Genomic DNA, 25,278 nt, shown 5'->3' on the forward strand with positions numbered 1-25,278 from the left:
AAAATTTCCACGTTAGATTTTGAAAATGTTCAAATATGTTGTGCCCCGGAGTGTTGGCTACCACATGGTATGGGTCAGATATGGGGCGATTGAAAAGCACGTGCCACGTGCAAACGTGTTTGATGGGGGAACCTCCGGAAAAATCCGACATTGGCCTACTCGGGGTCCTATGGCGTGGAAACCACTCCACCTAGCGACACCAAATCAGTGCAGCCGTTGAGCAGATGAGTCCAGCTTGTCGCACTAGTGGTCACGTGTCGCACGTGCTATTGCACGTGCCGTGGCACGGGGTCAATTTTGGTGCTTAAATATACTAGCATTGTGAAATCCAAGGAATGGGGGAATTGGCCGTCAGGCTGTCAGTTTTTATGATAGGGTCGATCTGAAAACGGTTATAGACACAACATGAAGGGGTCTAAAAGACTGCTATCTCGGATTTTTTGTAAAATAAAAAAATTAAATTCTGGGGAAATTATATATTCGAAAGGTAAAATTTCCCTCAATTTTCCCGTTTTTGAAGATTAGCCGTCCACTGTTCAGTGACGGTGACACCGGCCGGGGTCATCTTTTACATGCTAATGGCCACGTCGATGGGTCATCACGTGGCGTGAACGGTGAAGCTATCAGAGGTCCGACACGTGCCACGTGGCCACGTGTTTGAGTCACGTACCTGCCAGATTATCGTGTGTTTGCCGATTTGTGGCCTTATAGCACGTAGACTGCACCAGTTAAGAAACCTGAAATGGTGCAGTCAGTGAGGGGACAAGTCCTGCTTACACCACCGGTGGTCACGTGGCACACGTGCAAATCCGGGCACCTCCGTTGCGGAGATATTTTATGGTGAAATATTCAAATAAACATAACTTTGTCAGTTTATGTCCGATTGGACTAGAATTTGGTGGGTGGACGAATTGTTAAGCGACAGAAACGAATGCGCCAAGTTTGTTGCAGTGCGCCACGTTTGTCTCAAGGCGCCATTTTTGCCGCAAAGCGCATAATGTGCGTTACTTTGTCGAACATGGGACGATTAGAATGCGCTGATGGAGGGTTGGTTGCTTAAACAGCAGATATGAATGCACCACACTTGCCGCAAGGCGCCATATTTGTATTAATGCGTCAATGTTAGCGTTTTGCGGACGGCGTGTGTTTTTTTTTGCGACGGAGTTTGCGTTTTTTTTTTGTGTTGGCGTTTGGCGGCGGGCGGCCGTTTTTGCGTCTTTTTGTGGTGCTTGCGTTTGGCGGCGGGCGGCCGTTTTTGCGGCGGTTTGCGGTTGGCGGCGGGCGTGCGTGCGATGCGGGCGTTTTTTGCGGCGGTATTTGCGTTTTTTGCGGTGTTTGTGTTTGGCGGCGGGCGGGCGGGCGATGCGGGTGTTTTTGCGGTGTTTGCGTTTGGCGGCGGGCGGCCGTTTTTTGCGGCGTTTTGCGGTTGCCGGCGGCCGGCTGTTATTTGCGGTGTTGCGGTTTGCGGCGGGCGGCCGTTTTTTTGCGGCGTTTCGCGGTTAGCGGCGGGCGATGCGGTTTCTTTTTGCGGCGGCGGTGTTAGCGTTTTGCGGCGGACGGGCGTTTTTTGGCGGCGTTTTTTTAGTTTTTTTTTCTGCGGTTTTCGGCGGGCGTGCGATTGTTTTTTTTTCGCGAAGTTTGCGTTGGCGTTTTGGGCGTGCGTTTTGCGCGTTTTGCGGTTTTGCGTTTTGCGGCGGGCGGGCGGTTTTTCACAATTAAAGTCCCAACCTTCGGATCCGCAGTGCTGTTCGACAAGCGCTGCCCGGGCCTATCGACTCGCAGACCCGGCGCTCTCGGCCCGCCTGACCGGCCACGGAAAGAACGTTCGGCTCTCGTTCTACTAAACAAATGTCAAAGTTGTCAGTTTAACTGTCCACATCGCTATTAAAGCTATTCAGGATACCTGTGAAGAAAATTCATTGTTCTGTCATCTTCACATCATGCATTAATTTGCATCTGTTCATGTCTACTTTGCTCAATTGAGCTTGGTATCATGCCCATATAAGGAAAATTGGCCGCGCTGAAATGTCAGAGGCTGCACCGGCCTCAGCTCGGGTGGAGTGGGGGTAGCGCCCGGCGGGGCAGGGTAACCTTTGACCGGTCGCACGGCCGAGCAGCTGTCACCAGTACAGCCTCTGACAGTGAAACCCCGCTCACTTCCCCTCCGCGGGCACTGATCGCAGCTGGATGGAACAAAACATGTATAAGAAAAATGTAAATTAAAGCATGTTGTAAATCAAGCAGAACAATGAATTTTCTTCACAGGTATCCTGAGTAACTTTAATAGCGATGTGGACAGTTAAAGTGGCAAATATTACATTTGTTTAGTAGAACGAGAGCCGAACGTTCTTTCCGTGGCCGGTCAGGCGGGCCGAGAGCGCCGGGTCTGCGAGTCGATAAGGGTCATTTCACGCTTCTGTGTGGCTGACTTTGGTCCATCGTGACACTGAGATGTGTGATTGCGCCTTATTGTCGGCTGTGGGAGACGCATATTAATGTTTGGAAATATTGCTTCGCTAAATATTGTTCTTTTGGCGTTCAGCTTTCACTGGAACTCAAAAATACATGTTTATGTTTTCAAGAATGTCCAGGACAGCCCGTTGAATAAAAGATTATTAAGTTTTTACAAAAACGCAATTTTCAAAAAAGGCCATCGATCGATTTTGATAAAAAATACATTTTTGGATTCAGCTCACCGTCAGCTTTCGAATGGTATATACCGTTTCTTTTGAGCCTGAGATGACCTTCCGACGAACCGTGCATATGGTCCTATCCCGTGAAGGCGCAGAGAGCGGGGACGGAAACTGAAAACTGTCAGTTGGGCTGGGCGAACCCAGGGGAAATCATCTCCTGCGTGCCATAAGATTTCTTTATTCTGGGTCACACGCCCTTGTGGCTTGTGGCTGGTAAGTGTCGAAAAGAATCACAGTGTCGTGTTGCTGCGTGCTCAGGTACTCCAGATAAGATGTACTTGGAGATTAGTATTCGATAACAAACTTGCCATATTCGGAAAACTGTAAAAACCATTCCCCTGGGTCACGCATTTTTTTCTTCTGGGCCACAAATTTTAGCGTGACCCAGGAAAAAAATCGTGACCCAGAAGAGAAATTCTGCCCATCTACATCATCAAGACATGCAAGTCTTTCCGCCTACGTGTGGAGAAGGTCATTGTCGATAAGGGGGTTATATCGCACATGAGGTGAGTGAACGTATCTGGTTTGATAATGCATGACCCAGAGGAAAATTGTATTTTTTCTGGGTCACGGACCATTTTACGCGCATGCGCAATGGCATTTTTGAATAATTTCAACTGTGAACAGCCTAGGGTGCATGGTTTATGAAAAGGTAATGATTTCTAGGAAATCAGTTGTGGGACAAATATCGACCCAAATCTCCACGAATATTGACGGGTACCCATGAAAACTTTATTTAACAGTCACTCGGACTTAATGTATACTTTTACCAAATACCCATATAACATTCAAAGCATTGAAACTATAAGCCAAAACTGTACTCTAAACAACACACATATCAAGGAAAAATATAAATAATCAAAATACAGAATTACATATGGAAATATGACACCATAATACAATGTTTACATTTTCAGGGAACAAGTGTCCCAGCAACTCATTTTTTATTTTTGCTCTCTCAGACAAAGGTTTATAATGAATTGGCACAAACGATTCAAGATTTGTTGATTGATGTCCTAAGTTGTCAAAATTAACAAAAACATGCCATACTAGGTTGAAATGACTGGGGATGCAGCTGAGTCAGCTGGGTCAAACACACTCACCGGTTTTGTACGCCACACTTCTACCACCCAATTATTCCATTATTTTGGTACCACTTTGGCACCATTCTGATTCCATCGAAAAATACGGGTCGTAAAAATTATTACCGAGAGCAAACCAAGAGGATACACCACACAAGGCAAGGCAGAGTATGTACGTGTCCGGACAAAATTTCGTCTGACATTTTTTCGTCGGACAGTTTTTCGCCCGCAGATTTTCGTCCGACTTTTATTCGTCTCGCATTTTTTCGTCTGTACATTTTTTCGTCTGTGCATTTTTTCGTCTGTACATTTTTTCGTCTGTACATTTTTTCGTCCGGACATTTTTTCGTTCGTATATTTTTTCGTCTGTACATATTTTCGTCCGGACATTTTTTCGTTCAATAAATTTTACGTCTGTTCACCCAAGGTTGAGTGAAAATATACTACAATGCTATTCAACTGTGGAGGCAAATGACGTCATAATAATACTCGGGGCGAAGCAGTGCAGTGCCGAAGGCATTGCCTTAGGAGAGATTACAGGCAATGGTAAGTCAAATATTTTTAGGTTAAGTGGTTGTGTATCTGGCTTCAGGCCGAAGGCCTGAAGCCTGATGCATAACCACTTAACCTAAAAATATTTGACTTACCATTGCTTGCAATCTATTCATGCAAGTAACTTTTTCCTTATCCCCTGGTAGGCAAACATCAGTAGGTAAGGTTAGGTAAGTTTAGGTTAGGTTAGGTTAGGTTAGGTTAGGTTAGGTTAGGTTAGGTTAGGTTAGGTTAGGTTAGGTTAAAGGTTAGGTTAGGTTAGGTTAGGTTAAGGGTTACGCTAAAATTGTAGACGAAAAAATGTCCGGACGAAAAAACGCACAGACGAAAAAATATACGAACGAAAAAATGTCCGGACGATAAAATGTACAGACGAAAAAATGTACAGACGAAAAAATGCACAGACGAAAAAATGTACAGACGAAAAAATGCGAGACGAAAAAAAGTCGGACGAAAATCTGCGGACGAAAAACCGTCATGGAATCGAGTATGTACCACCAAGGGACAAATCTTTGAATCCTGGGCCCTGTTCGCTCGCTGTTTTTATATCAGCGTGCTGTCGGTATTCCCCATATAAGGAAGTTATTGCTGGCGCAGCTTGGCCTCTCATTGGTCTAGCGAATAGACCATTTGAATTCATGTAACGGAAGTTGGCACAGATTCGGTAGGGGGAAAAAAGGCCCCGGTAGAGGGAAACCTTTATGACCCGTTTTTCCCTAGAAATGACGTCACAAACGGGTAAAAACCACACCAATCGAAAGCTCTCGTTTACCCAGACACAGTCCTGCAGGAAAATTTCACTTTTTCCCCATAGGAAAGTTTTTACGGGAAAATCAAAATTTTGGGTCAATGAGGGGTCCCCTCCGATTTCGTTCAAAATCGGCACACGGGTGCCCCACCACCAGACGAGAAACTTTCCCCAAAACGGTCCCCGTTGCATTGACGTTTAAAGGGACCCTCCCACCTTCAAAAAAGTTAATGAATTGGCATGAAAGTGATGTCGCTCGGTTCAGAAAGAGCAAAAACGAATATCTACCAAATTTCATCGAAAAATATTCACCGGTTTTCAAGATATTAGCCTTTTACTTTTGTTTACTTTTTGGGATCTCCGCTGTTCCTAGCGACTTTATTTGAAAGTGCGGCATTTGTTGCGCGCAAAGCAGCATATACCACCGCGTGCTACCAAACGTTTTAGTAAAAGATTTAAAATCGTTAGATCTCCGCTGACGTCACAAATTCTAAGGGGGCATACCAATGCATTAGCCCCTTAGAATCCGAAAACTGCAAGTTTGAAATTCGATATCTCCGAATTAAAGCATTTTTCGATGTTGTGAGTGCCCAAACCGGTATTTTCAGGCCATGGCCACCAATTTGGCTATCTCAACTCAAATCTAATGTTAAGGTGGGAGGGTCCCTTTAAGGCCCGTAAAGCCCCCTAGACTCGTAAAATATCCGTAAAATCGCCTTTGTACGGACCAAAAAGTGGTGCTAGGGTAAAAATGGGTATCAATCGAAAGCTCTGGTTTACCAAGACACATTCCTGCAGGAAAATTTCACTTTTTCCCCATAGGAAAGTTTTTACGGGAAAATCAAAATTTTGGGTCAATGGGGGTCCCCTCCGATTTCGTTCAAAATCGGCACACGGGTGCCCCACCACCAGACGAGAAACTTTCCCCAAAACGGTCCCCGTTGCATTGACGTTTAAGGCCCGTAAAGCCCCCTAGACTCGTAAAATATCCGTAAAATCGCCTTTGTACGGAACAAAAAGTGGTGCTATGGTAAAAATGGGTATCAATCGAAAGCTCTCGTTTACCCAGACACAGTCCTGCAGGAAAATTTCACTTTTTCCCCCATAGGAAAGTTTTTACGGGAAAATCAAAATTTTGGGTCAATGGGGGGTCCCCTCCGATTTCGTTCAAAATCGGCACACGGGTGCCCCACCACCAGACGAGAAACTTTCCCCAAAACGGTCCCCGTTGCATTGACGTTTAAGGTCCGTAAAGCCCCTAGACTCGTAAAATATCCGTAAAATCGCCTTTGTACGGACCAAAAAGTGGTGCTATGGTAAAAATGGGTATCAATCGAAAGCTCTCGTTTACCCAGACAAAGTCCTGCAGAAAAATTTCTTTTTTCCCCATGGGAAAGTTTTTACGGGAAAATCTAAATTTTGGGTTGATGGGGGATCCCCTCCGATTTCGTTCAAAATCGGCACACGGGTGCCCCACCACCAGACGAGAAACTTTCCCCAAAACGGTCCCCGTTGCATTGACGTTTAAGGCCCGTAAAGCCCTCTAGACTCGTAAAATATCCGTAAAATCGCCTTTGTACGGACCAAAAAGTGGTGCTATGGTAAAAATGGATATCAATCGAAAGCTCTCGTTTACCCAGACACAGTCCTGCAGGAAAATTTCACTTTTTCCCCATAGGAAAGTTTGTACGGAAAAATCAAAATTTTGGGTCAATAGGGGGTCCCCTCTGATTTCGTTCAAAATCGGCACACGGGTGCCCCACCACCAGCCGAGAAACTTTCCCCAAAACGGTCCCCGTTGCATTGACGTTTAAGGCCCGTAAAGCCCCCTAGACTCGTAAAATATCCGTAAAATCGCCTTTGTACGGACCAAAAAGTGGTGCTATGGTAAAAATGGGTATCAATCGAAAGCTCTCGTTTACCCAGACACAGTCCTGCAGGAAAATTTCAATTTTTCCCCATAGGAAAGTTTTTACGGGAAAATCAAAATTTCTGTTACGGGAAAATCAAAATCGGCACCTGTGTGCCGATTTTGAACGAAATCGGGGGGGACCCCCATTGACCCAAAATTTTGATTTTCCAGTAAAAACTTTCCTATGGGGAAAAGTGAAATTTTCCTGCAGGACTGTGTCTGGGTAAACGAGAGCTTTCGATTGATACCCATTTTTACCATAGCACCACTTTTTTGTCCGTACAAAGGCGATTTTACGGATATTTTACGAGTCTAGGGGGCTTTACGGGCCTTAAACTTCAATGCAACGGGGACCGTTTTGGGGAAAGTTTCTCGGCTGGTGGTGGGGCACCTGTGTGCCGATTTTGAACGAAATCGGGGGGACCCCCCATTGACCCAAAATTTTGATTTTCCCGTAAAAACTTTCCTATGGGGAAAAAGTGAAATTGTCCTGCAGGACTGTGTCTGGGTATTGGGTAAACGAGAGCTTTCAATTGATACCCATTTTTACCATAGCACCACTTTTTTGTCCGTACAAAGGCGATTTTACGGATATTTTACGAGTCTAGGGGGCTTTACTGGCCTTAAACGTCAATGCAACGAGGACCGTTTTGGGGTAAGTTTCTCGGCTGGTGGTGGGGCACCTGTGTGCCGATTTTGAACGAAATCGGGGGGGGGGGCCCCATTGACCCCAAATTTTGATTTTCCTGTACAAACTTTCCTATGGGGAAAAAGTGAAATTGTCCTGCAGGAATGTGTCTGGGTAAACGAGAGCTTTCGATTGATACCTTTTTTACCATAGCACCACTTTTTTGTCCGTACAAAGGCGATTTTACGGATATTTTACGAGTCTAGGGGGCTTTACGGGCCTTAAACGTCAATGCAACGGGGACCGTTTTGGGGAAAGTTTCTCGGCTGGTGGTGGGGCACCTGTGTGCCGATTTTGAACGAAATCGGGGGGGGGACCCCCCATTGACCCCAAATTTTGATTTTCCCGTACAAACTTTCCTATGGAAAAAAGTGAAATTTTCCTGAAGGACTGTGTCTGGGTAAACGAGAGCTTTCGAGTGATACCCATTTTTACCATAGCACCACTTTTTTGTCCGTACAAAGGCGATTTTACGGATATTTTACGAGTCTAGGGGGCTTTATGAGCCTTAAACGTCAATGCAACGGGGACCGTTTTGGGGAAAGTTTCTCGGCTGGTGGTTGGGCACCTGTGTGCCGATTTTGAACGAAATCGGGGGAAACCCCCCATTGACCCAAAATTTTGATTTTCCCTTAAAAACTTTCCTATGGGGAAAAAGTGAAATTTTCCTGCAGGACTGTGTCTGGGTAAACGAGAGCTTTCGATTGATACCCATTTTTACCATAGCACCACTTTTTGGTCCGTACAAAGGCGATTTTACGGATATTTTACGAGTCTAGGGGGCTTTACGGGCCTTAAACGTCAATGCAACGGGGACCGTTTTGGGGAGAGTTTCTCGGCTGGTGGTGGGGCACCTGTGTGCCGATTTTGAACGAAATCGGGGGGGGACCCCCCATTGACCCAAAATTTTGATTTTCCCGTACAAACTTTCCTATGGGGAAAAAGTGAAATTTTCCTGCAGGACTGTGTCTGGGTAAACGAGAGCTTTCGATTGATACCCATTTTCACCATAGCACCACTTTTTTGTCCGTACAAAGGCGATTTTACGGATATTTTACGAGTCTAGGGGGCTTTACGGGCCTTAAACGTCAATGCAACGGGGACCGTTTTGGGGAAAGTTTCTCGGCTGGTGGTGGGGCACCTGTGTGCCGATTTTGAACGAAATCGGGGGGGACCCCCCATTGACCCAAAATTTTGATTTCCCCGTACAAACTTTCCTATGGGGAAAAAGAGAAATTTTCCTGCAGGACTGTGTCTGGGTAAACGAGAGCTTTCGATTGATACCCATTTTTACCATAGCACCACTTTTTTGTCCGTACAAAGGCGATTTTACGGATATTTTACGAGTCTAGGGGGCTTTACGGGCCTTAAACGTCAATGCAACGGGGACCGTTTTGGGGAAAGTTTCTCGGCTGGTGGTGGGGCACCTGTGTGCCGATTTTGAACGAAATCGGGGGGGGACTCCCCATTGACCCAAAATTTTGATTTTCCCGTACAAACTTTCCTATGGGGAAAAAGTGAAATTTTCCTGCAGGGCTGTGTCTGGGTAAACGAGAGCTTTCGATTGATACCCATTTTTACCATAGCACCACTTTCTTGTCCGTACAAAGGCGATTTTACGGATATTTTACGAGTCTAGGGGGCTTTACGGGCCTTAAACGTCAATGCAACGGGGACCGTTTTGGGGAAAGTTTCTCGGCTGGTGGTGGGGCACCTGTGTGCCGATTTTGAACGAAATCGGGGGGGACCCCCATTGACCCAAAATTTTTATTTTCCCGTACAAACTTTCCTATGGGGAAAAAGTGAAATTTTCCTGCAGGACTGTGTCTGGGTAAACGAGAGCTTTCGATTGATACCCATTTTTACCATAGCACCACTTTTTTGTCCGTACAAAGGCGATTTTACGGATATTTTACGAGTCTAGGGGGCTTTACGGGCCTTAAACGTCAATGCAACGGGGACCGTTATGGGGAAAATTTCTCGGCTGGTGGTGGGGCACCTTTGTGCCGATTTTGAACGAAATCGGGGGGGGACCCCCCATTGACCCAAAATTTTGATTTTCCCGTAAAAACTTTCCTATGGGGAAAAAGTGAAATTTTCCTGCAGGACTGTGTCTGGGTAAACGAGAGCCTTCGATTGATACCCATTTTTACCTCTTTGTGACGTCATTTCTAGGAGAAAGCGGGTCATAAAGGTTTCCCTCTACCGGGGCCTTTTTTCCCCCTACCGAATCTGTGCTGTGCTGAACCTGTGCTGAATCTGTGCCAACTTCCGTTACATTTGAATTCGACCAATGAGGAGCCAAGAAGTAGCAGCATGGTCGCAGCCTGCTGATAAATAAACGGGGTGCGAACAGAGCTAAGGCCGTATCTTTGAATGGCATTTCCAGGCATTTCTTCGTCGCGCAGTATTTCGTCCGCATTTCTTCGTCCGCAAATCTTCGTCGGCGCATTTATTCGTGTCGCATTGCTTCGTCTTGCATTTCTTCGTAGGCACAAATATTCGTATCGTAGCGCATTTCTTCGTCGGCGCATTTTTTCGTCCGCGCATTTCCTCGTCTACGCAAATCTTCGTCCGTATTTCTTCGTCCACGCAAATCTTCGTCTACGAATATCTTCGTCCGCAAATCTTCGTCCCCGCAAATGTTCGTCCGCAAATCTTCGTCTGCGCATATCTTCATCCGCAAATCTTCGGCTGCGCTTATCTTCCTCCGCAAATCCTATTTATATACACTGCCGAATAAAACCATGAAGAAATATCAGACCATCAAGCAGGGTTGTGCTTGACTCATGAGTCGGGTCATATATATATATATATATATATATATATATATATATATATATATATATATATATATATATATATATATATATATATATATATATATATATATATATATATATATATATATTGTAACAGAGTAAAAATGTTTGGTTCTTTGTTGCCAAGCCGCCCTGCGCCGCGCGCCCATCATAGATATCTTGTGTCGGCGTTTGCATCTCCACTGTCCGTTGCCATGGCGACGCCGCGCGACGCGGCGCGGCGAGAGACGCGGCGGGACGGCCCCCGCCGAAGTTAGTTGGTAGCACTGCTGCTCCACGGCGTACATTTCCTACCAGCCCATAGGGTTTACATGTTAAATGGCCTGTTTTCGGCGAGCGATATCTCGGTCAACCTTTGAAGGAATCAATTGTTCTTAGTCTCAAATGATAGATCGATGAATTTTCTTTCGACAATTCCTCTACCATTTTTTACGAAACCCAGCCGATCTTCTACGGCGTACAGGGTAAAGATTTCTCTGCACGCCAGCACCCGCGATCCGCCTCTCCGATCGTCGGCGCGCGGTCCTCGGTAGCGCAGTCGGTAGCGTATCGGGCTACGGATCCGAGGGTCGTGAGTTCGAATCCTGGGAGTGGCGCGTGATTTTGGCTAGAATTGAATAATGTAGATTCTTGAATGTTTGCATAATCAATTATTAATAGCTAATTGAATGTATCTGCCCACTAATCGGCCCCTAAAACCTGCTATTTGAGAAATTTAAGAAATGAATGTCACGTGCGCGTCATGACTGCCAACCATAAGCGCTACCATATTCTAGCTTGAACTAACTTTTCGCTAGTCCCGACCACATATAGTAGGTTTTCTAGTAGTTATACTAGAAATTCCTACCAAAGTTCGTCCTACCCTTCACTCAATATACCCTGGCGGCGGGAAGGCAGTCGAGCTTGGGAACCCGCGGGGAGGTGTTGTCGCGGTTGAAGTGGCAATACAGTTTTTTTGCCGTTAACGAGACTATCGAGCTGGTAACCGGAAAGTACACGCGACCGGTAACAATATATATATATATATATATATATATATATATATATATATATATATATATATATAAGGCATAAGCTTATCATCCCCCCCCCACCGCTTAACAGCTTAGCCCTGGCCCTGCTGCCGGATTTTTTTTCCACTCCCCCCCCGCTCAACAACTTTTTTGTCTGAGTCAATTTTGAGTCAAGTTTGAGTCGACTCATATTTTCATTGAGCCGCTTGAGTCATGAGTCGAGTCAAGGGAAAAATCAGCTCCTTGTTTGAAACAGAGCTGAGTCAGGGCTTTCTGAAGTTGAATGATGAGTCGAGTCGGCAATTTTTTTTTAGTCGAGCACAACCCTGCCATCAAGTGAATGACGAATTTATACATGGAATGGATGATCGAAACTTCGAAAGTCAGATAGACGAGGTCAGTCAGGTGGAGCCATTGTACCTACCTACTTGGGAGCCGACTAAGTAGCATGTAACATGTCCCAGCAGCGGCGTCACCACGGTTTCAGAACTTCTAGGCAGGGCTGCGGAGTCGGAGTCGGAGTCGGAGTCGGTCAGAGTCGACAGTTGTAACCGGAGTCGGAGTCGGAGTCGATTTTAGAAACCCGAGCCGGAGTCGGAGTCGGAGTCACCGAAAATCTGTCGACTCCGCAGCCCTGATAGGTCTGCGGAGTCGGAGTCGGGAGTTGGAGTCGGTCGGAGTCGACAATTCTGCCCAGAGTCGGAGTCGGAGTCGGAGCTGGTTTTTGAAAGCCGGAGTCGGAGTCGGAGTCGCCGAAAACCCATCGACTCCGCAGCCCTGCTTCTAGGGACACTTTTCCAGGGCGTCGCCACAAACCTTTGCTTGAGTCTGGTCGCCAATACCCACTTACCCCCAAATCTGCGTTCCTGTCGTGGGATTTCGGCCACTGTAGTTTAAGAACGAGGGAGAATAATTAATATTTAGTTGGAAAAAACGAAGAAGTTACGCGGTAGTAGGCATATTCTTCGATCATGAAACGCATGCCCACATCCTTCTGCCTATGCATATGACACATAAGTATGCATTAAATCGTATAATTGGCTCCAACCGCTCATCCTTGAGCTGCTCTGCTCGCAGCTCCTCGGCACTCAGCGATTTGATTCACATCTCAATGACGGTACAAACCGACCGGGTGCATGAGTCGAGGTCGATGACCACGGTCGCTTTTTTGGCTTTGCCCTGGATGTTTCGCTCTTGGATGCTCTGAATCATCCCTAAGGGGTCGATTTTGGATGTTATTTGGACGTTTTGATAACTGGATGCTAAGGTTTTGGATGTTGCGTCCCTTGGATGCTGCGCTCTTGGATGCTTCAATACTCACCCGGTGCCACAGGGGAGGGGGAGCGGAAGGGATTAAAGGTGACACTTATGTTGCTTGTGATAACTCGCCTCGCCTCCCTGGGTTCCGCCAGGTCCAGGGAAAATCTTCTCCAGCTTTAGCTTAAGTCTTACCTATATTTGATTTTTTTATCAATAGGTCGTATTGTTTATTGGATCTGAGTATTATTGGATCTGAATTCTGAGGGCAGGGCAAGGAACAGGACTAGATATGCACAATTTTCCCGAAATCCGGGCCCAGCACCTAACCGGCAGCAGCACCGAACGGGTCCAAGACGGGAAGACAACAAGGTATCGGGTTTGAGGGCACTGGGCAGTGGGCAGGGCAGAGAGGGTCACAGGGCCTGGCCCTGAATGCAGAGCAGGGCGCAGGGCCTGAAGGAACGGCAGGGCAAGGTACAAGACCTTAGGACAGGGCACTGGGCAGGTCACATATCCTAAGGGTATAGTAGGGCAGGACATAACAAGGCGTACGACCCTAGGATAGGGCAGGTGTAGTATATTAACGTAAAAGCAAGAATGAAATACGTAACGAAAGAGTTCAAATAAGCGCCAAAAAAAGAACACATCAGCCTCGACCGGCCGCACCGCGCGCACTGTCTGACCCGACCGCCGCGCCGGTCAGCTCGGCGGGGTCACCGCGGTCGTGGCGGCTGCCGATTGGTCCGCGCGCTCGAGTCCGCGCCCGCGCTACTCGGCCGGCGCCGCCCGGCGCACACAGGCACGGCATGATGTAAAGTTCCCAACACAGGATCACGATACCACACTTTTCTTCCCCCTTAAACAAAGCGATCCGGCGCACGTACGACACGTCCACTACGCGTTCGATACGGCGAAGCCGGCTCCGAAGGTGACGCCGACTCGTCACCCGCACGCTCGGTCGTCGTCGTCCCGGTTTCCGCCTGGTGATCTCCTCCAGCACGATGAACAGCACCATCGCCAGCGTCGCGAGGTAAGCTAGGCGCTGCGGCTGCTCCGGCGACGGACGACTGCTCCGACGTCACGTCACCAGCGGCAGCGCTGGCAGCGGCGTCGACTGCGATTGGCGCTCGCCGTCGCAGCCCGACGGTCGACGACGCAGCAGAATCTGTGACTGGCTGACAGGGCAGGTCCACCTCGGCCTCCGGTACTCCAGTGCACCCAGGAGACGGTGCAGACCTGGGAAGATCGGGTGGTGAGCAGCGAGACAGGCGCTCCGCGTGGACACGCACTCCACCCTCCAGCTCATACGAAGCAGGTCCACGACGAGCAGTTACACGACACGGTGACGAGAAACGCGGGCGTCCTTTACGTGGCCGCGGCATCACCCGATACCGGACCCAGTCTCCCACCTGGATGGTCGGTGCACAGACCCGCTTCCGTTTGTCGAAGTGTCGCTTCATCTGGCGCTGCTTTCGGCTGACCCGTTGTCGCAAGGCGGCGTCTCCGGTGCTGCCACCTTCCGGTGCGACTGCGCTGTCCAGGTCCGTCCGCATCTGCCGGCCCTGGAGCAGCTCGGACGGGCTCCGGCCGGTCGTTCCGTGCGGCGTCGCTCGGTACGTGCGGAGGTAGGACTGCAGGTACTGTCGGCGGTCCACCGACTGCTGGTCCGCCATCTGGAGAGCAGATTTGATGTCACGATTCAAACGCTCTACAGCACCACTACCTGCAGGGTGATACGGTGACACTCTGACATGCTTGACACCATGCTTCTTCAGAAACTGTCCAAACTTCACAGATGTGAAGTGAGTACCGTTATCAGTGACAACCTCCCTTGGCCATCCCTCCCGTGACGTCACAGTCAGCAGAAAGTCAATGACAGCATCACTTGACGGTTCACGGACAAACGCCATCTCTGGCCATTTCGAGTAATAGTCTACGAGGACTATCGCATACCTTTGATTTGGTGGTCCTGTCATCGGGCCGATGAAGTCAAGTCCCACCTTATCCCAGGCTGCAGCTGGCAGGGGAACAGGACTGAGTGGCGCGAACCTCGTCTTCGCCGTCTTGTCGGCCACGATGCAGGCTGGGCACTCCTTGATGGTCGTCTCCACCGCTGCGTCCATTCCGGGCCACCAGAACAGCGCTCGAAGCCGCTGTTTGGTCCGGACGATGCCCTGGTGGGATTCATGCGCCAGCGTCAGCAACCGAGGTCTGAGCATAGTGGGAACCACGATCCGTTCACCACGCAAAATCAGCTCACCGTCGATAGCTAGCTCCTGCTTACAGCGGAAATATGGCCTGAGGACGTCATCAACATCACTGAAGCGACGGGGCCACTCCCGAGGGATCTGGTCCATCAGGGCCCTTACCTCAGCGTCTTCCCGTCCCGCTACTGCTAGCTCCTCACGGCTGACGGCTGACGTCTCGTCGGCGAGGCAGGCCACCAGCTCGGACTCGTCATCCTCGACCTCTTGCTCCGGTCCCGGCAGTCTGGAGAGGCCGTCAGACGGGTTCAGCTGGCCCTTGACGTGTTCCACTGCAAACGAGTAGTTCATCAGGCGCACCGCCCAGCGAGACATCCTCATGCCGGCACGACCAACACCCCTGACAGTCAACAGCGATTTCAAGGCAGCATGATCGGTACGTAGCACAAACTCTTGACCCCACAGATATTTGTGCCATTTTTCACAGGCCCAGACGCACGCTAACCCCTCACGCTCTGTGACACTGTACCTCCGTTGTGCAGCGTTGAGCGTGGACGAAGCGAAGGCGACGACTCTCTCGCCCTCAGGATGTACCTGGCTCAAGACTGCTCCCAAGCCGACGTCGCTGGCGTCCGTCGTGACAACGGTCGGCAGGCTGGGGTCGAACATCGACAGGGCGTCAGAGTCGAGGATCGCCTGCCGGACGTCGTTGAACGCCGCATCCATCTCTGGAGTCCAGGCGAACTCTGGAGCGTCCTTCCTCAGCTGGCGTCTGAGAGACTCGACGCGGGTACTGTAACCTGGAACAAACTTACAGTAGAAGCCCAGTGAACCCAGCACAGCCTGCAGCTCCTTCTTCGACTTCGGCACCGCCAGGCTACGCAAGCCCTGGACGCGCTCAGACGACACGGAGATCCTGCCGTCAGTCACGGTGAAACCCAGGAAGTCCACCGACGTCACTCCGATCTTGCACTTCTGACGGTTCAGCGTGATGTTGTGGTCCTCCAGTCGCCGAAGAACCTGTTGGAGGTGGTCATCGTGCTCTTGCCGGCTGCACCCAGTGACGATCACATCGTCGAGGTACACATGCACCCCTGGAACACCGGTCAGCACACACTCCATCAGCTTCTGGAAGCACTGCGGCATGCTCTTCAACCCAAAGCAGCATCTTCGATACCTCCAGGTCTGGCCGTCGTGGATGAACGCCGTTAGTCGCGGTGAACGGGGCGGGCTGTGGCGAGTGCTGCGGCCGGTCGTGGGCAGGAAGCAGCAGTCCTGCGAGATACCGAGAATCACGCCGAATGCATTGAATGATTATTATGTTGCGATCGGTCCTTCCACGGCAGCCAGTGTCCCCGCCGCTACTGTACGTGTGCCCACGCGACTCCCGAGAGTTTTGACGTGTGCGTTTGAGGTGCAACCTACCGATTTGGACACTCTTTATGCCACATTGCTGTCGATGAAACCATCTATGTCGACTGGCAAGGACGGTGTCAGTGTGCGCATGTTACAGAAGTTCTTTCCCGGGATTGGCCATGCGGTTTTGGATGTTGTGAACTCCAGCCTTTCTAACGGAGTAGTACCGCAGGACTGGAAACACGCTCTGGTTACCCCAATTCCGAAAGGAACGAGGGCTACCGAGCCGTCCGACACGCGTCCCATCTCCATCCTGCCTGCGATTATGAAATTAGTTGAACGTGTTATGCAAAAACAGTTGGTCTCTTATCTAGAAGAAAATTTCCTTCTCTCGGACGCCCAACACGGTTATAGAAAACAACGTTCAACGGAAACCGCGCTTCACGTCTTTACTGATCATGCTCTTCAGGCAATGGACAATGGTAACATTTGTATCTTGGTACTACTAGACCTCTCAAAATGTTTTGATGTTGTTCCTCATGTTACACTTCTCGACAAATTGTCTGTGTACGGTATCGAAACCACATGGTTCCGTGCCTATTTGGCTCACCACTCGCAGCAGGTCCAAGTGAGGTGCGCGGACGGTTCGACACTGCTGTCGGACAGCAAGGCTAACGCGATTGGCGTATACCAAGGCGGCGCCCTGAGTTGTCTCATGTACATGCTGTACTCAAACGATCTGTGTCTGTGTGTTCCCGATGACGTCACGGTAGTCCAGTATGCTGATGACACCCAGCTGATGGTTACTGGCAAGAAGAGCGACTTGAATCTGTTGACCGCGCGTATGGAGGATGCACTGGGTCGAATGTATCAGTGGTTCTGCCACAATGGAATGAGACTTAATGCTGCGAAAACACAGATGCTTGTGATCGGTACCCCAGCGATGCTTCGCAATTTACCGCCTGTCACGCTGACTTTCTGCTCTACCACCATTACAGAGTCAGAAACTGTTAAAAATCTAGGAGTGACGATCGACCGTCACCTCAGCTTTGTGTCCCATGTAGACGGTGTGGCGCGGAAATGTACCGGGATGCTGACAGCGCTACTGCACGCTCGTCACGTTATACCGCGGTCAGCACTGAAGCCGATAGTTGAAGCCCTGGTTGTATCTGTGCTACGGTACTGTCTGTCGGTGTACGGCTCGTGTGGTGAGGTGCAGTTAGGACGGCTGCAAAAAGTTATAAACTTTTGTGCACGCGTTGTGTCCGGTCGGCGACGACGTGATAGCGTGGCGGCTGTCATCAAGCAGCTGAAGTGGTTGACTGCCAAGGATTTGGTAACATACCACACAGTGAGTGCTGTCGAGCGTATCTTTGTGTCGGAGCAGCCGGAGTACCTCAAAGGTACGCTGGGGCAGCGGGCTAGCCAGCGGCACCGGCACAACACTAGGCAGGCCAGCTACCTCACCCTCCCCTTCATTCGAACGGAGTCGGGAAGACGTAGATTGTGCTACCGAGGTGTGACTCGTATGAACGAACTTGGAGTAGAACCAGGGACATTGTCGTACCGGGCGAACATCCGAAAGGTGCTGCTGTCTAAGCAACAGACATGAGCAATAGCATGTATGGGTGCGTGTGTGGGAATTATGCGTGCTGCACACTGTTCCTCGTTTTGTATCACACTATCATGACGTGGACATGTGAAAAGCCTCACTATTGAGAGGACCTTGTCTGAATATATCTGTAATCTGTAATCTGTGACGCACGGTCAGTGCCAGCTGCTGCTGCAGGTCCCTGCCCATGAGTGGCAGCTGTCCCACCGCGACGTAGATGTCCGCGAGCACCTCTCCAGAGTCAGATCCACGGACGGTCACAGTCATCTTCCCCAGGACGTTGATGCCGCTGCCGTTCCACTGAGACAGCGGACCTGCTGGCCGCAGCTGAACGCTGCTGAAGTTCTGGTGGTAGAGCCTCGCTGGAATGATGCTTACCGCAGAACCGGTGTCGACTAGCATCCTCACTGGGTGTCTGTTGATGGTCACGGTGTAGTACGGACATGGCACCTCACGAACAGCATTGACATCTTGGGCAGACACTGACAGAATTTGTACAGCATCGACACTCTTACTCTGGTTGGGACAACAGTTGCTGAAGTGGCCCAGAGAGCCACACTTCCAACACTTCTGAGACTTTGCTCGACAGACTTTATCTTTAGCCCAGTGGCCCTTCATACCACATGCTCGACATGTCCCAGACTTCCCACCTGCAAGCTGTTTCTGTGGTGTCCTCCGCGCTGGGGCGCTGGTCCGGCGTCCGGCGAACGCGACCTCCACTGGTGCTGGTGACTGAGAGCTCACGGTGCCCTGCAGCAAGGCCTTCCGCTGCAGACCACGATCGTGCGCGGCGGCCAGTTCCTCCAGTTGGGAGAGGGTCAGTCGGTCAGTCATGATCAGTTTGTCACGTAACGGATCAGACATGCATCCTTCAATGAAAGCATCGCGCAGCATTTCATCAGTCAGTTCCCCAAAATTACATTTTGCGACTGCCTCCCTCAGGTTTGCCAGAAAAATGACATTGGACTCTCCATGACGCTGCTTAATCTGTCGAAACTGCAAACGTGCCGAACGAACATCAGCGTCACTGGCAAACAGTTTCTTGAGAACGCTTACGGCCTTATCAAAACGTAGGTGCGTTCCGGAATGATCATCAGACACGCTACCTTCGCTCTTACGGTCAGCATCGTCAACTGAGACTGCAGCGCGGTACAGACGACGTGCCTCTGCACCGACAGATGTCAACAGAAACGCCGTCCTGCGGAGGTCAGACCAATCAGACCACCCGCTGGCCTCACCGTACATGATGAAGTCCTCGAACCACGCCTGCCAGTTACCAGGACGCTGTCCCGGCTTGGAGAGGAACTCCGGCGGAGCTGGTGCCTGATACATCTTGATATCTTGAGCGCTATTAACCCGCGCACCGACGGGGGGGGCGGATATCCGCCCCCCCCCCTGAGGTTTTTCGCGAATAGCGGGAAAACCGCGGCGCGTAGCGCCGCGAAATTTGGTATGACTATTCCCTTATCAATTTTACACATGGTGTGCAAGTTTGAACCTCCTACCTTTCAAGGTCAGGTCACCAGGTCACTTTGAATGACCCAACCTCAAGTCACTTTTTTGCAACTTTGTCACCGTGCCAGAGCTACAGTAGATGTCGGAGGCCTTTGAAAGTCGCAGGATGTTATTAGGTCATTAGTAGCTACAATTTGTATATCTCGGAATTTTGATATCGGTGACCTAAGGTCAGGTCAATTTCGCGACCTCCCCATTATAAGTCAATGGGGGAAAAATCAACTCCCTGTTTTTACCACTAAAACGGGTCGGAATGGCCCCATATACCATACATGACTTCATTTCATATACGATCAACCTTCACTACCTTGAGGTCTGTTTTGCTGTTGGGCAGCTGTGAGGTCATGTGACGTCATCAAAGGTCACCAAAGGTTTTTGGCCAATAACTCCGTACAGGAACAAGATACAGACGCGTGGATGGTCTCATTGTGTTCAGCTCATCAAGACGCATCGAATGATATACATGATGACCTCGAGGTCACGTGACCTGAGGTCAACCTTTGACCTTGACCTTTCGAGGTCAACATATATATCATTCGATGCGGATTGACGAGAGGATCACGATGATGCCCTTAGTTTGTTCCTATCTTGACTAATTCGAAAGTTATTCGAGAAAAACTCTCTCCATATTTAGCGCCGCCATTTTGACTTTTTCGACCCCTGTGACGTCATCTTTGACCTGACCTGAAAATGACCTTAGTAAAAATTGTAGATCTTGACCGTGCGTATCCGATGCCGTTTACCGCTTGTCGCTATCTTGCTTCGTTCTCGAGATCTCAGGGGGGGGCGGTCATCCGCCCCCCCCCCCGTCGGTACTAAGTTGGCGCAGACCCCCGTCGGTGCGCGGGTTAACTTAATTCTTGATCCTCGTCGCCAATGTAGTATATTAACGTAAAAGCAAGAATGAAATACGTAACGAAAGAGTTCAAATAAGCGCCAAAAAAAGAACACATCAGCCTCGACCGGCCGCACCGCGCGCACTGTCTGACCCGACCGCCGCGCCGGTCAGCTCGGCGGGGTCACCGCGGTCGTGGCGGCTGCCGATTGGTCCGCGCGCTCGAGTCCGCGCCCGCGCTACTCGGCCGGCGCCGCCCGGCGCACACAGGCACGGCATGATGTAAAGTTCCCAACACAGGATCACGATACCACAGCAGGGCACAAGGACTGGAGAGCGCATGTACCTATGTGCTTAGGTGCATAGTACCTAAATCAGGGCACAAAGCAATCAGGAAGGCAACATCTGTTGCATAGTAAAAGACCGAGGCATGCTAATTATTTTTGCTTGCACTTTTCCGCTGAAACCGTGACATTTCAGTGTGGGACGCCACAGTAAACATGCCGACGTCGGCCCAACGTCGGTTCAACCTCGGCCCGACATCGGCTGGACGTCGGATATGCCCGCATGTTCCGACATCCAGCCGAAGTCCAGCCGACGTCGAGCCGACGTCGGGCCGAGGTCGTTTGCCGAGGTTGACGAGATCGTCTGTCGTTGGACCGACGGGGCCGACGTCGGCATGTTTATTGGGACAACGCGCCAAAAATATCAACCGGCGGCGGGATTCGAGCCCCCCAGTCGCCGACGTCGGCATGTTTACTGGGACAACAGTCAACACGCCAAAAGCATCAGCCGGCGATGGGCTTCGAACCCCGTGACATTTGAACGCGAGATTAGTGCGCTAACCACTACACCACGCAGCCAGATTTCGAATTTAGTTTGTTTTGTTGGGTTATGCCCTTTCGGTCTGACAAGACCACTTCAGAGCCGGAAGGATGATAGGATGGGGGCATTGGTCTTCTTGGCGAGCACCCTGGGTCCAGTTCATATAGAGTCCCTGGTCCCATTGCTGTTACGTGACACTTATTGGAAAGGGCGACCCCACAATGGATTCATATAGCCACTCTTACACACCTGCACCAACGTTTCCCAAAGTGTCCCTTTGATAAGTGGCACTTTGGCAAAGTGACACTTGCCGACTGGCCTTTCTATATGAACTGGGCCCGGCCCTGGTGAGTTGCCGGGGCTGAGCCAGACCAAAGGATAGGCCGAGCAGCCCCCAAGCACTCACCGCACCCGGCTACGGGCGAGCTCGGCTTACGGGCAATGCCAAATGGAATAAAGTTTCCCGTCCAGTCCGGATCAGGGGGTTGCGGCGTGGAGGAAGATTTGAGTTTCCTGAGGATATTTTGAATACAGAAGCTCTTTATGAAACATGAAATATGTATTTTATATTATCTTAACGGTCAAAACAGCGGCCGATGTCGGTCCGACGTCGCCCCGACTTCGGCCCGACGTCGGCTGGACCTCAGCAATTGCTCTCGGTCCGACGTCGGCCCGACGTCGGCTGGACCTCGGCTGGACGTCGGTACATGCGGGCATATCCGACATCCAGCCGACGTCGTGCCGAGGTTGGACCGACGTCGGGCCGACGTCGGCATGCCGATGCCGAGTTGCCGACGTCACCCCGACGTCGGGCCGACGTCGGCATGTTTACTGGGGCAGTGGTCCAAATTTCGCGAGGGCTACGGCCCAAAGGCAGGGGGCTGCGTCCCCAAATGGGATGCAGTCAGTATGTTAAAATATGCCCTGTGACGTAAAAAGAAGCTGTTATGGGGGTTTTCGGGGTGCTGATCACGAATATCATGTTAGTTTTGATCACAGATGATGTCTTCACGCATTTAGGCTAGGTCAGGTCAGGTCAGGTCAGGTCAACCAGTAGGCGTCCTACCGGCTATCCATAGTAGGTGTCAACTACCACCGGCGGCGTCGTAACATGTTACGAAGGCACTTAAACTACTTCGTAAATGTTAAGATGGATGCTAAATTCAAAATCAGCCCGATGAACCACCCTAGAAACATGTAAAACTCGAAAAAGTGAACCCAGGTCTCCAAAGGTCAATGACCTGACCTGACCTTCAGGTGACCTTGACACCCACCGTGATGCATGGGACGAACATCATTTCACATGTTTGGACGTTTACAATCACAGAAAGACTGGAAACGCGCAGATAATGTGAGCTGATATACGCCAAATCGCGATTCCGGCCGAACATGGTCTCGAGAATCAGGTGCAGGTCACAGGTCAAAGGTCATTTGGGTCAGGGTCATGAAATTTTCAGAGTAGGTGTAAAATTGATCAACTCGAGGGTACTGAAAGTTTCGTCGTCATCGGCCGCTTTTTGCGCGAGTTATTCTGCCGAAAAACCATGGGGGGGTCCATCCGCCCCCCCCCTACACATGCGAGGAAGGCATTAGCGAGTCTATGATGTCGACTGTGGTTGGCCGCCGGGCCGCTTTATGTATCTAGCGAGCGGGTTTTACATAGGGGTGTCCTATCTCTTTATATCGATGGTAGTGAAAGGAATGTGCTGAGTCAATAATTTGCCAGGAATCAATAATTTTCTCCCGATTTCCACGGTGACCATACTGATTTCGAGATAAGAAATATGGCGGTCCATGAGCAGCAGCAGAGAAAAACAAACAAAATAAGAAAATTATTTTTTTTTTTCTGGCAACGCCGCATTCTTTCAAAACGTGTTGAAGACAAAACCGACGCGACGCCATTGCGAGGGGAAGCTTGGGATGGGGTCAGAGAGGCGTGTCGGCGTCGTGTCGGTTGGGTACGGATACGCGCGATAATCCACGAAGATTTACCACCAGGGTGTCGACCGACTGCACTCATTGTCATAGGGTTTCGGTGTCGGGTGCCGCTGCACGGCCCGGGTCTGCCTACTGCGGTCTTTGTTCATTGTTACATATCTTTGGGGAAGTCTGTGCTGCATTAAAAATTAGAAATGTCTGACGGTAAGTGACGTTTTTTGTTTCGATTTTTTTCAATTAATTAAAAAGATTCCTCACAATTCCCTTCCTTATGCCATGCTGTGCTGTTATTTTTCAGAAATGTCAGAGCTCTGAAATTACCGTAAAATGGGGTGCTAAAGGGACCCTCCCACCTTAAAGGGACCCTCCCACCTTTACATTAGTTTTGAGTTGAGATAGCCAAAGTGGTGGCCATGACCTGCAAATACCGGTTTGGACACTCACAACATCGAAAAATGCTTTAATTCGAAGATATGGAATTTCAAACTTGCAGTTTTCAGATTCTAAGGGGCTAATGCATTGGAATGCCCCCTTAGAATTTGTGACGTCAGCGGAGATCTAACGATTTTTAAATCTTAGACTAAAACCATCGTTAACACGTGGTGGTATACGCTGCTTTGCGCGCGACGTCTGCCGCACTTTAGGGCTGCCAAATTATTGCTTCCAAATCTGTTACTTCCAAGTCGCTAGTAACAGGGGAGATCCCAAAAAGTAAACAAAAGTAAAAGCCTAATATCTTGAAAACCAGTGAATATTTTTCGGTGAAATTTGGTAGATATTCGTTTTTGCTCTTTCTGAACCAAGGGACGTCACTTTCATGCCAATTCATTAACTTTTTTGAAGGTGGGAGGGTCCCTTTAACATTAGATTTGAGTTGAGATAGCCAAAATGGGGTCCCTGGCTCACAATCACCGGTTTCGGCACTCACAACATCGAGAAATGCCTTAAAGGGACCCTCCCACCTTAACATTAGATTTGAGTTGAGATAGCCAAATTGGTGGCCATGGCCTGAAAATACCGGTTTGGGCACTCACAACATCGAAAAATGCTTTAATTCGGAGATATCGAATTTCAAACTTGCAGTTTTCGGATTCTAAGGGGCTAATGCATTGGTATGCCCCCTTAGAATTTGTGACGTCAGCGGAGATCTAACGATTTTAAATCTTTTACTAAAACGTTTGGTAGCACGCGGTGGTATATGCTGCTTTGCGCGCAACAAATGCCGCACTTTCAAATAAAGTCGCTAGGAACAGCGGAGATCCCAAAAAGTAAACAAAAGTAAAAGTCTAATATCTTGAAAACCGGTGAATATTTTTCGATGAAATTTGGTAGATATTCGTTTTTGCTCTTTCTGAACCGAGCGACATCACTTTCATGCCAATTCATTAACTTTTTTGAAGGTGGGAGGGTCCCTTTAAAGGGACCCTCCCACCTTAACATTAGATTTGAGTTGAGATAGCCAAAATGGGGTCCCTGGCTCACAATTACCGGTTTCGGCACTCACAACATCGAGAAATGCCTTAACCCAGCGGCCGCTGGGCCTCCGCGCCACCCGCCGGCCGCTGGGGGGGCATATAGTTGCCCCCCTTTACTTCCGCGACGATATCGTCGCAACGCAAAGGGATAGAAAATCGAAACTTTGCACACATCTTCCTGAATACCTAGCGGAGGTTGTGTCCGAATTTGGTGTCGATTAGGGTGTGTCATCAGTAACAGAACCAAATGCCGTAAAGAAATTCCTTGGCACTGAGACCTGCAAACACACGGCATAGCAACCGTTTTTGCAAAAAATTAAAATTCGTGCGGCGCCAGCCGTTCAAAGTTTTGGCGCCCGGCGTTGCAGTCTCCAATGCTGAGCGTCACCCAGCACTGCGAGTAACACCAAGTATTGCAGCAGGTAATAATGCAAAATAACTACCGCTGAAAATGATGCTTTTGAGCGCTTCTAAGGCTGATTGTTGCAAAAAGCATGTCATTAGAGTGTCCAATTACTGCTTTTATTGTGCTCAATGAATTAAATCGAGCATTGCTACTGAAACTAAAGAAAAAACTGCCCGATTTTGAGAAGCGGGCGGGGTGGAACTGGAGGCGGAGACGGGAAGTGACTCAGATTCGTCTTCTGAAAACACCGACTCCGTGGCATCCTCTGGGCGGTGCTTCTTCTTCTTCTTCTTCTTCAGCATGTCATCTCGTGTGACCCGGCCCGTCTCCACCAGGAAGTCC

General features: G+C 49.6%; 3 protein-coding genes across 5 annotated transcripts in view; 1 reads left to right on the plus strand and 2 right to left on the minus strand.

Moving 5' to 3' along the window:
* LOC122380651 (vesicle transport protein SEC20-like) overlaps nt 1–4,009 on the minus strand; it is a 118,036-nt gene extending 114,027 nt beyond the window's left edge. For both annotated transcript variants that reach the window (XM_043364122.1, XM_043364037.1), the window contains exon 1: nt 3,797–4,009. The gene's annotated coding sequence lies outside the window, so the exon portion shown is untranslated. The remainder of the gene's footprint in view (nt 1–3,796) is intronic.
* Nucleotides 4,010–13,848: 9,839 nt separating this feature from the next.
* LOC122390851 lies at nt 13,849–19,046 on the minus strand. The gene is made up of 5 exons (XM_043384259.1): nt 18,593–19,046; nt 15,140–15,306; nt 14,771–14,944; nt 14,140–14,443; nt 13,849–14,006 (listed from the first exon to the last, which is right to left on the minus strand). Exons 1-5 carry the CDS (start codon nt 18,834–18,836, stop codon nt 13,849–13,851), a joined length of 1,047 nt encoding a protein of 348 aa, XP_043240194.1. The 5' UTR covers nt 18,837–19,046.
* A 3,946-nt stretch (nt 19,047–22,992) lies between these two features.
* The window catches only part of LOC122380996 (RNA-binding protein FUS-like), a 30,794-nt gene continuing 28,508 nt past the window's right edge, over nt 22,993–25,278 (plus strand). For both annotated transcript variants that reach the window (XM_043364688.1, XM_043364773.1), the window contains exon 1: nt 22,993–23,259. In XM_043364688.1, the coding sequence (XP_043220623.1) occupies nt 23,250–23,259 (10 nt within the window). In that variant the 5' untranslated portion in view covers nt 22,993–23,249. The remainder of the gene's footprint in view (nt 23,260–25,278) is intronic.

The sequence above is a fragment of the Amphibalanus amphitrite genome, unplaced genomic scaffold, assembly GCF_019059575.1.
Source record: "Amphibalanus amphitrite isolate SeventyFive unplaced genomic scaffold, NRLGWU_Aamphi_draft 000001F_arrow, whole genome shotgun sequence".
NCBI lineage: Eukaryota > Metazoa > Arthropoda > Thecostraca > Balanomorpha > Balanidae > Amphibalanus > Amphibalanus amphitrite.

What these genes read in the sequence shown, in the direction of transcription:
- LOC122390851 (XM_043384259.1), bottom strand. Translation starts at nt 18,836, where the DNA reads ATGCTGCGCGATGCTTTCATTGAAGGATGCATGTCTGATCCGTTACGT. An exon ending in ACCACAGAAACAGCTTGCAG is followed by an intron (nt 15,307 to 18,592) that starts GTGGGAAGTCTG and finishes ACTCGTTTGCAG; the next exon opens with TGGAACACGTCAAGGGCCAG. An exon ending in CAGCTGCAGCCTGGGATAAG is followed by an intron (nt 14,444 to 14,770) that starts GTGGGACTTGAC and finishes TCTGCTCTCCAG; the next exon opens with ATGGCGGACCAGCAGTCGGT.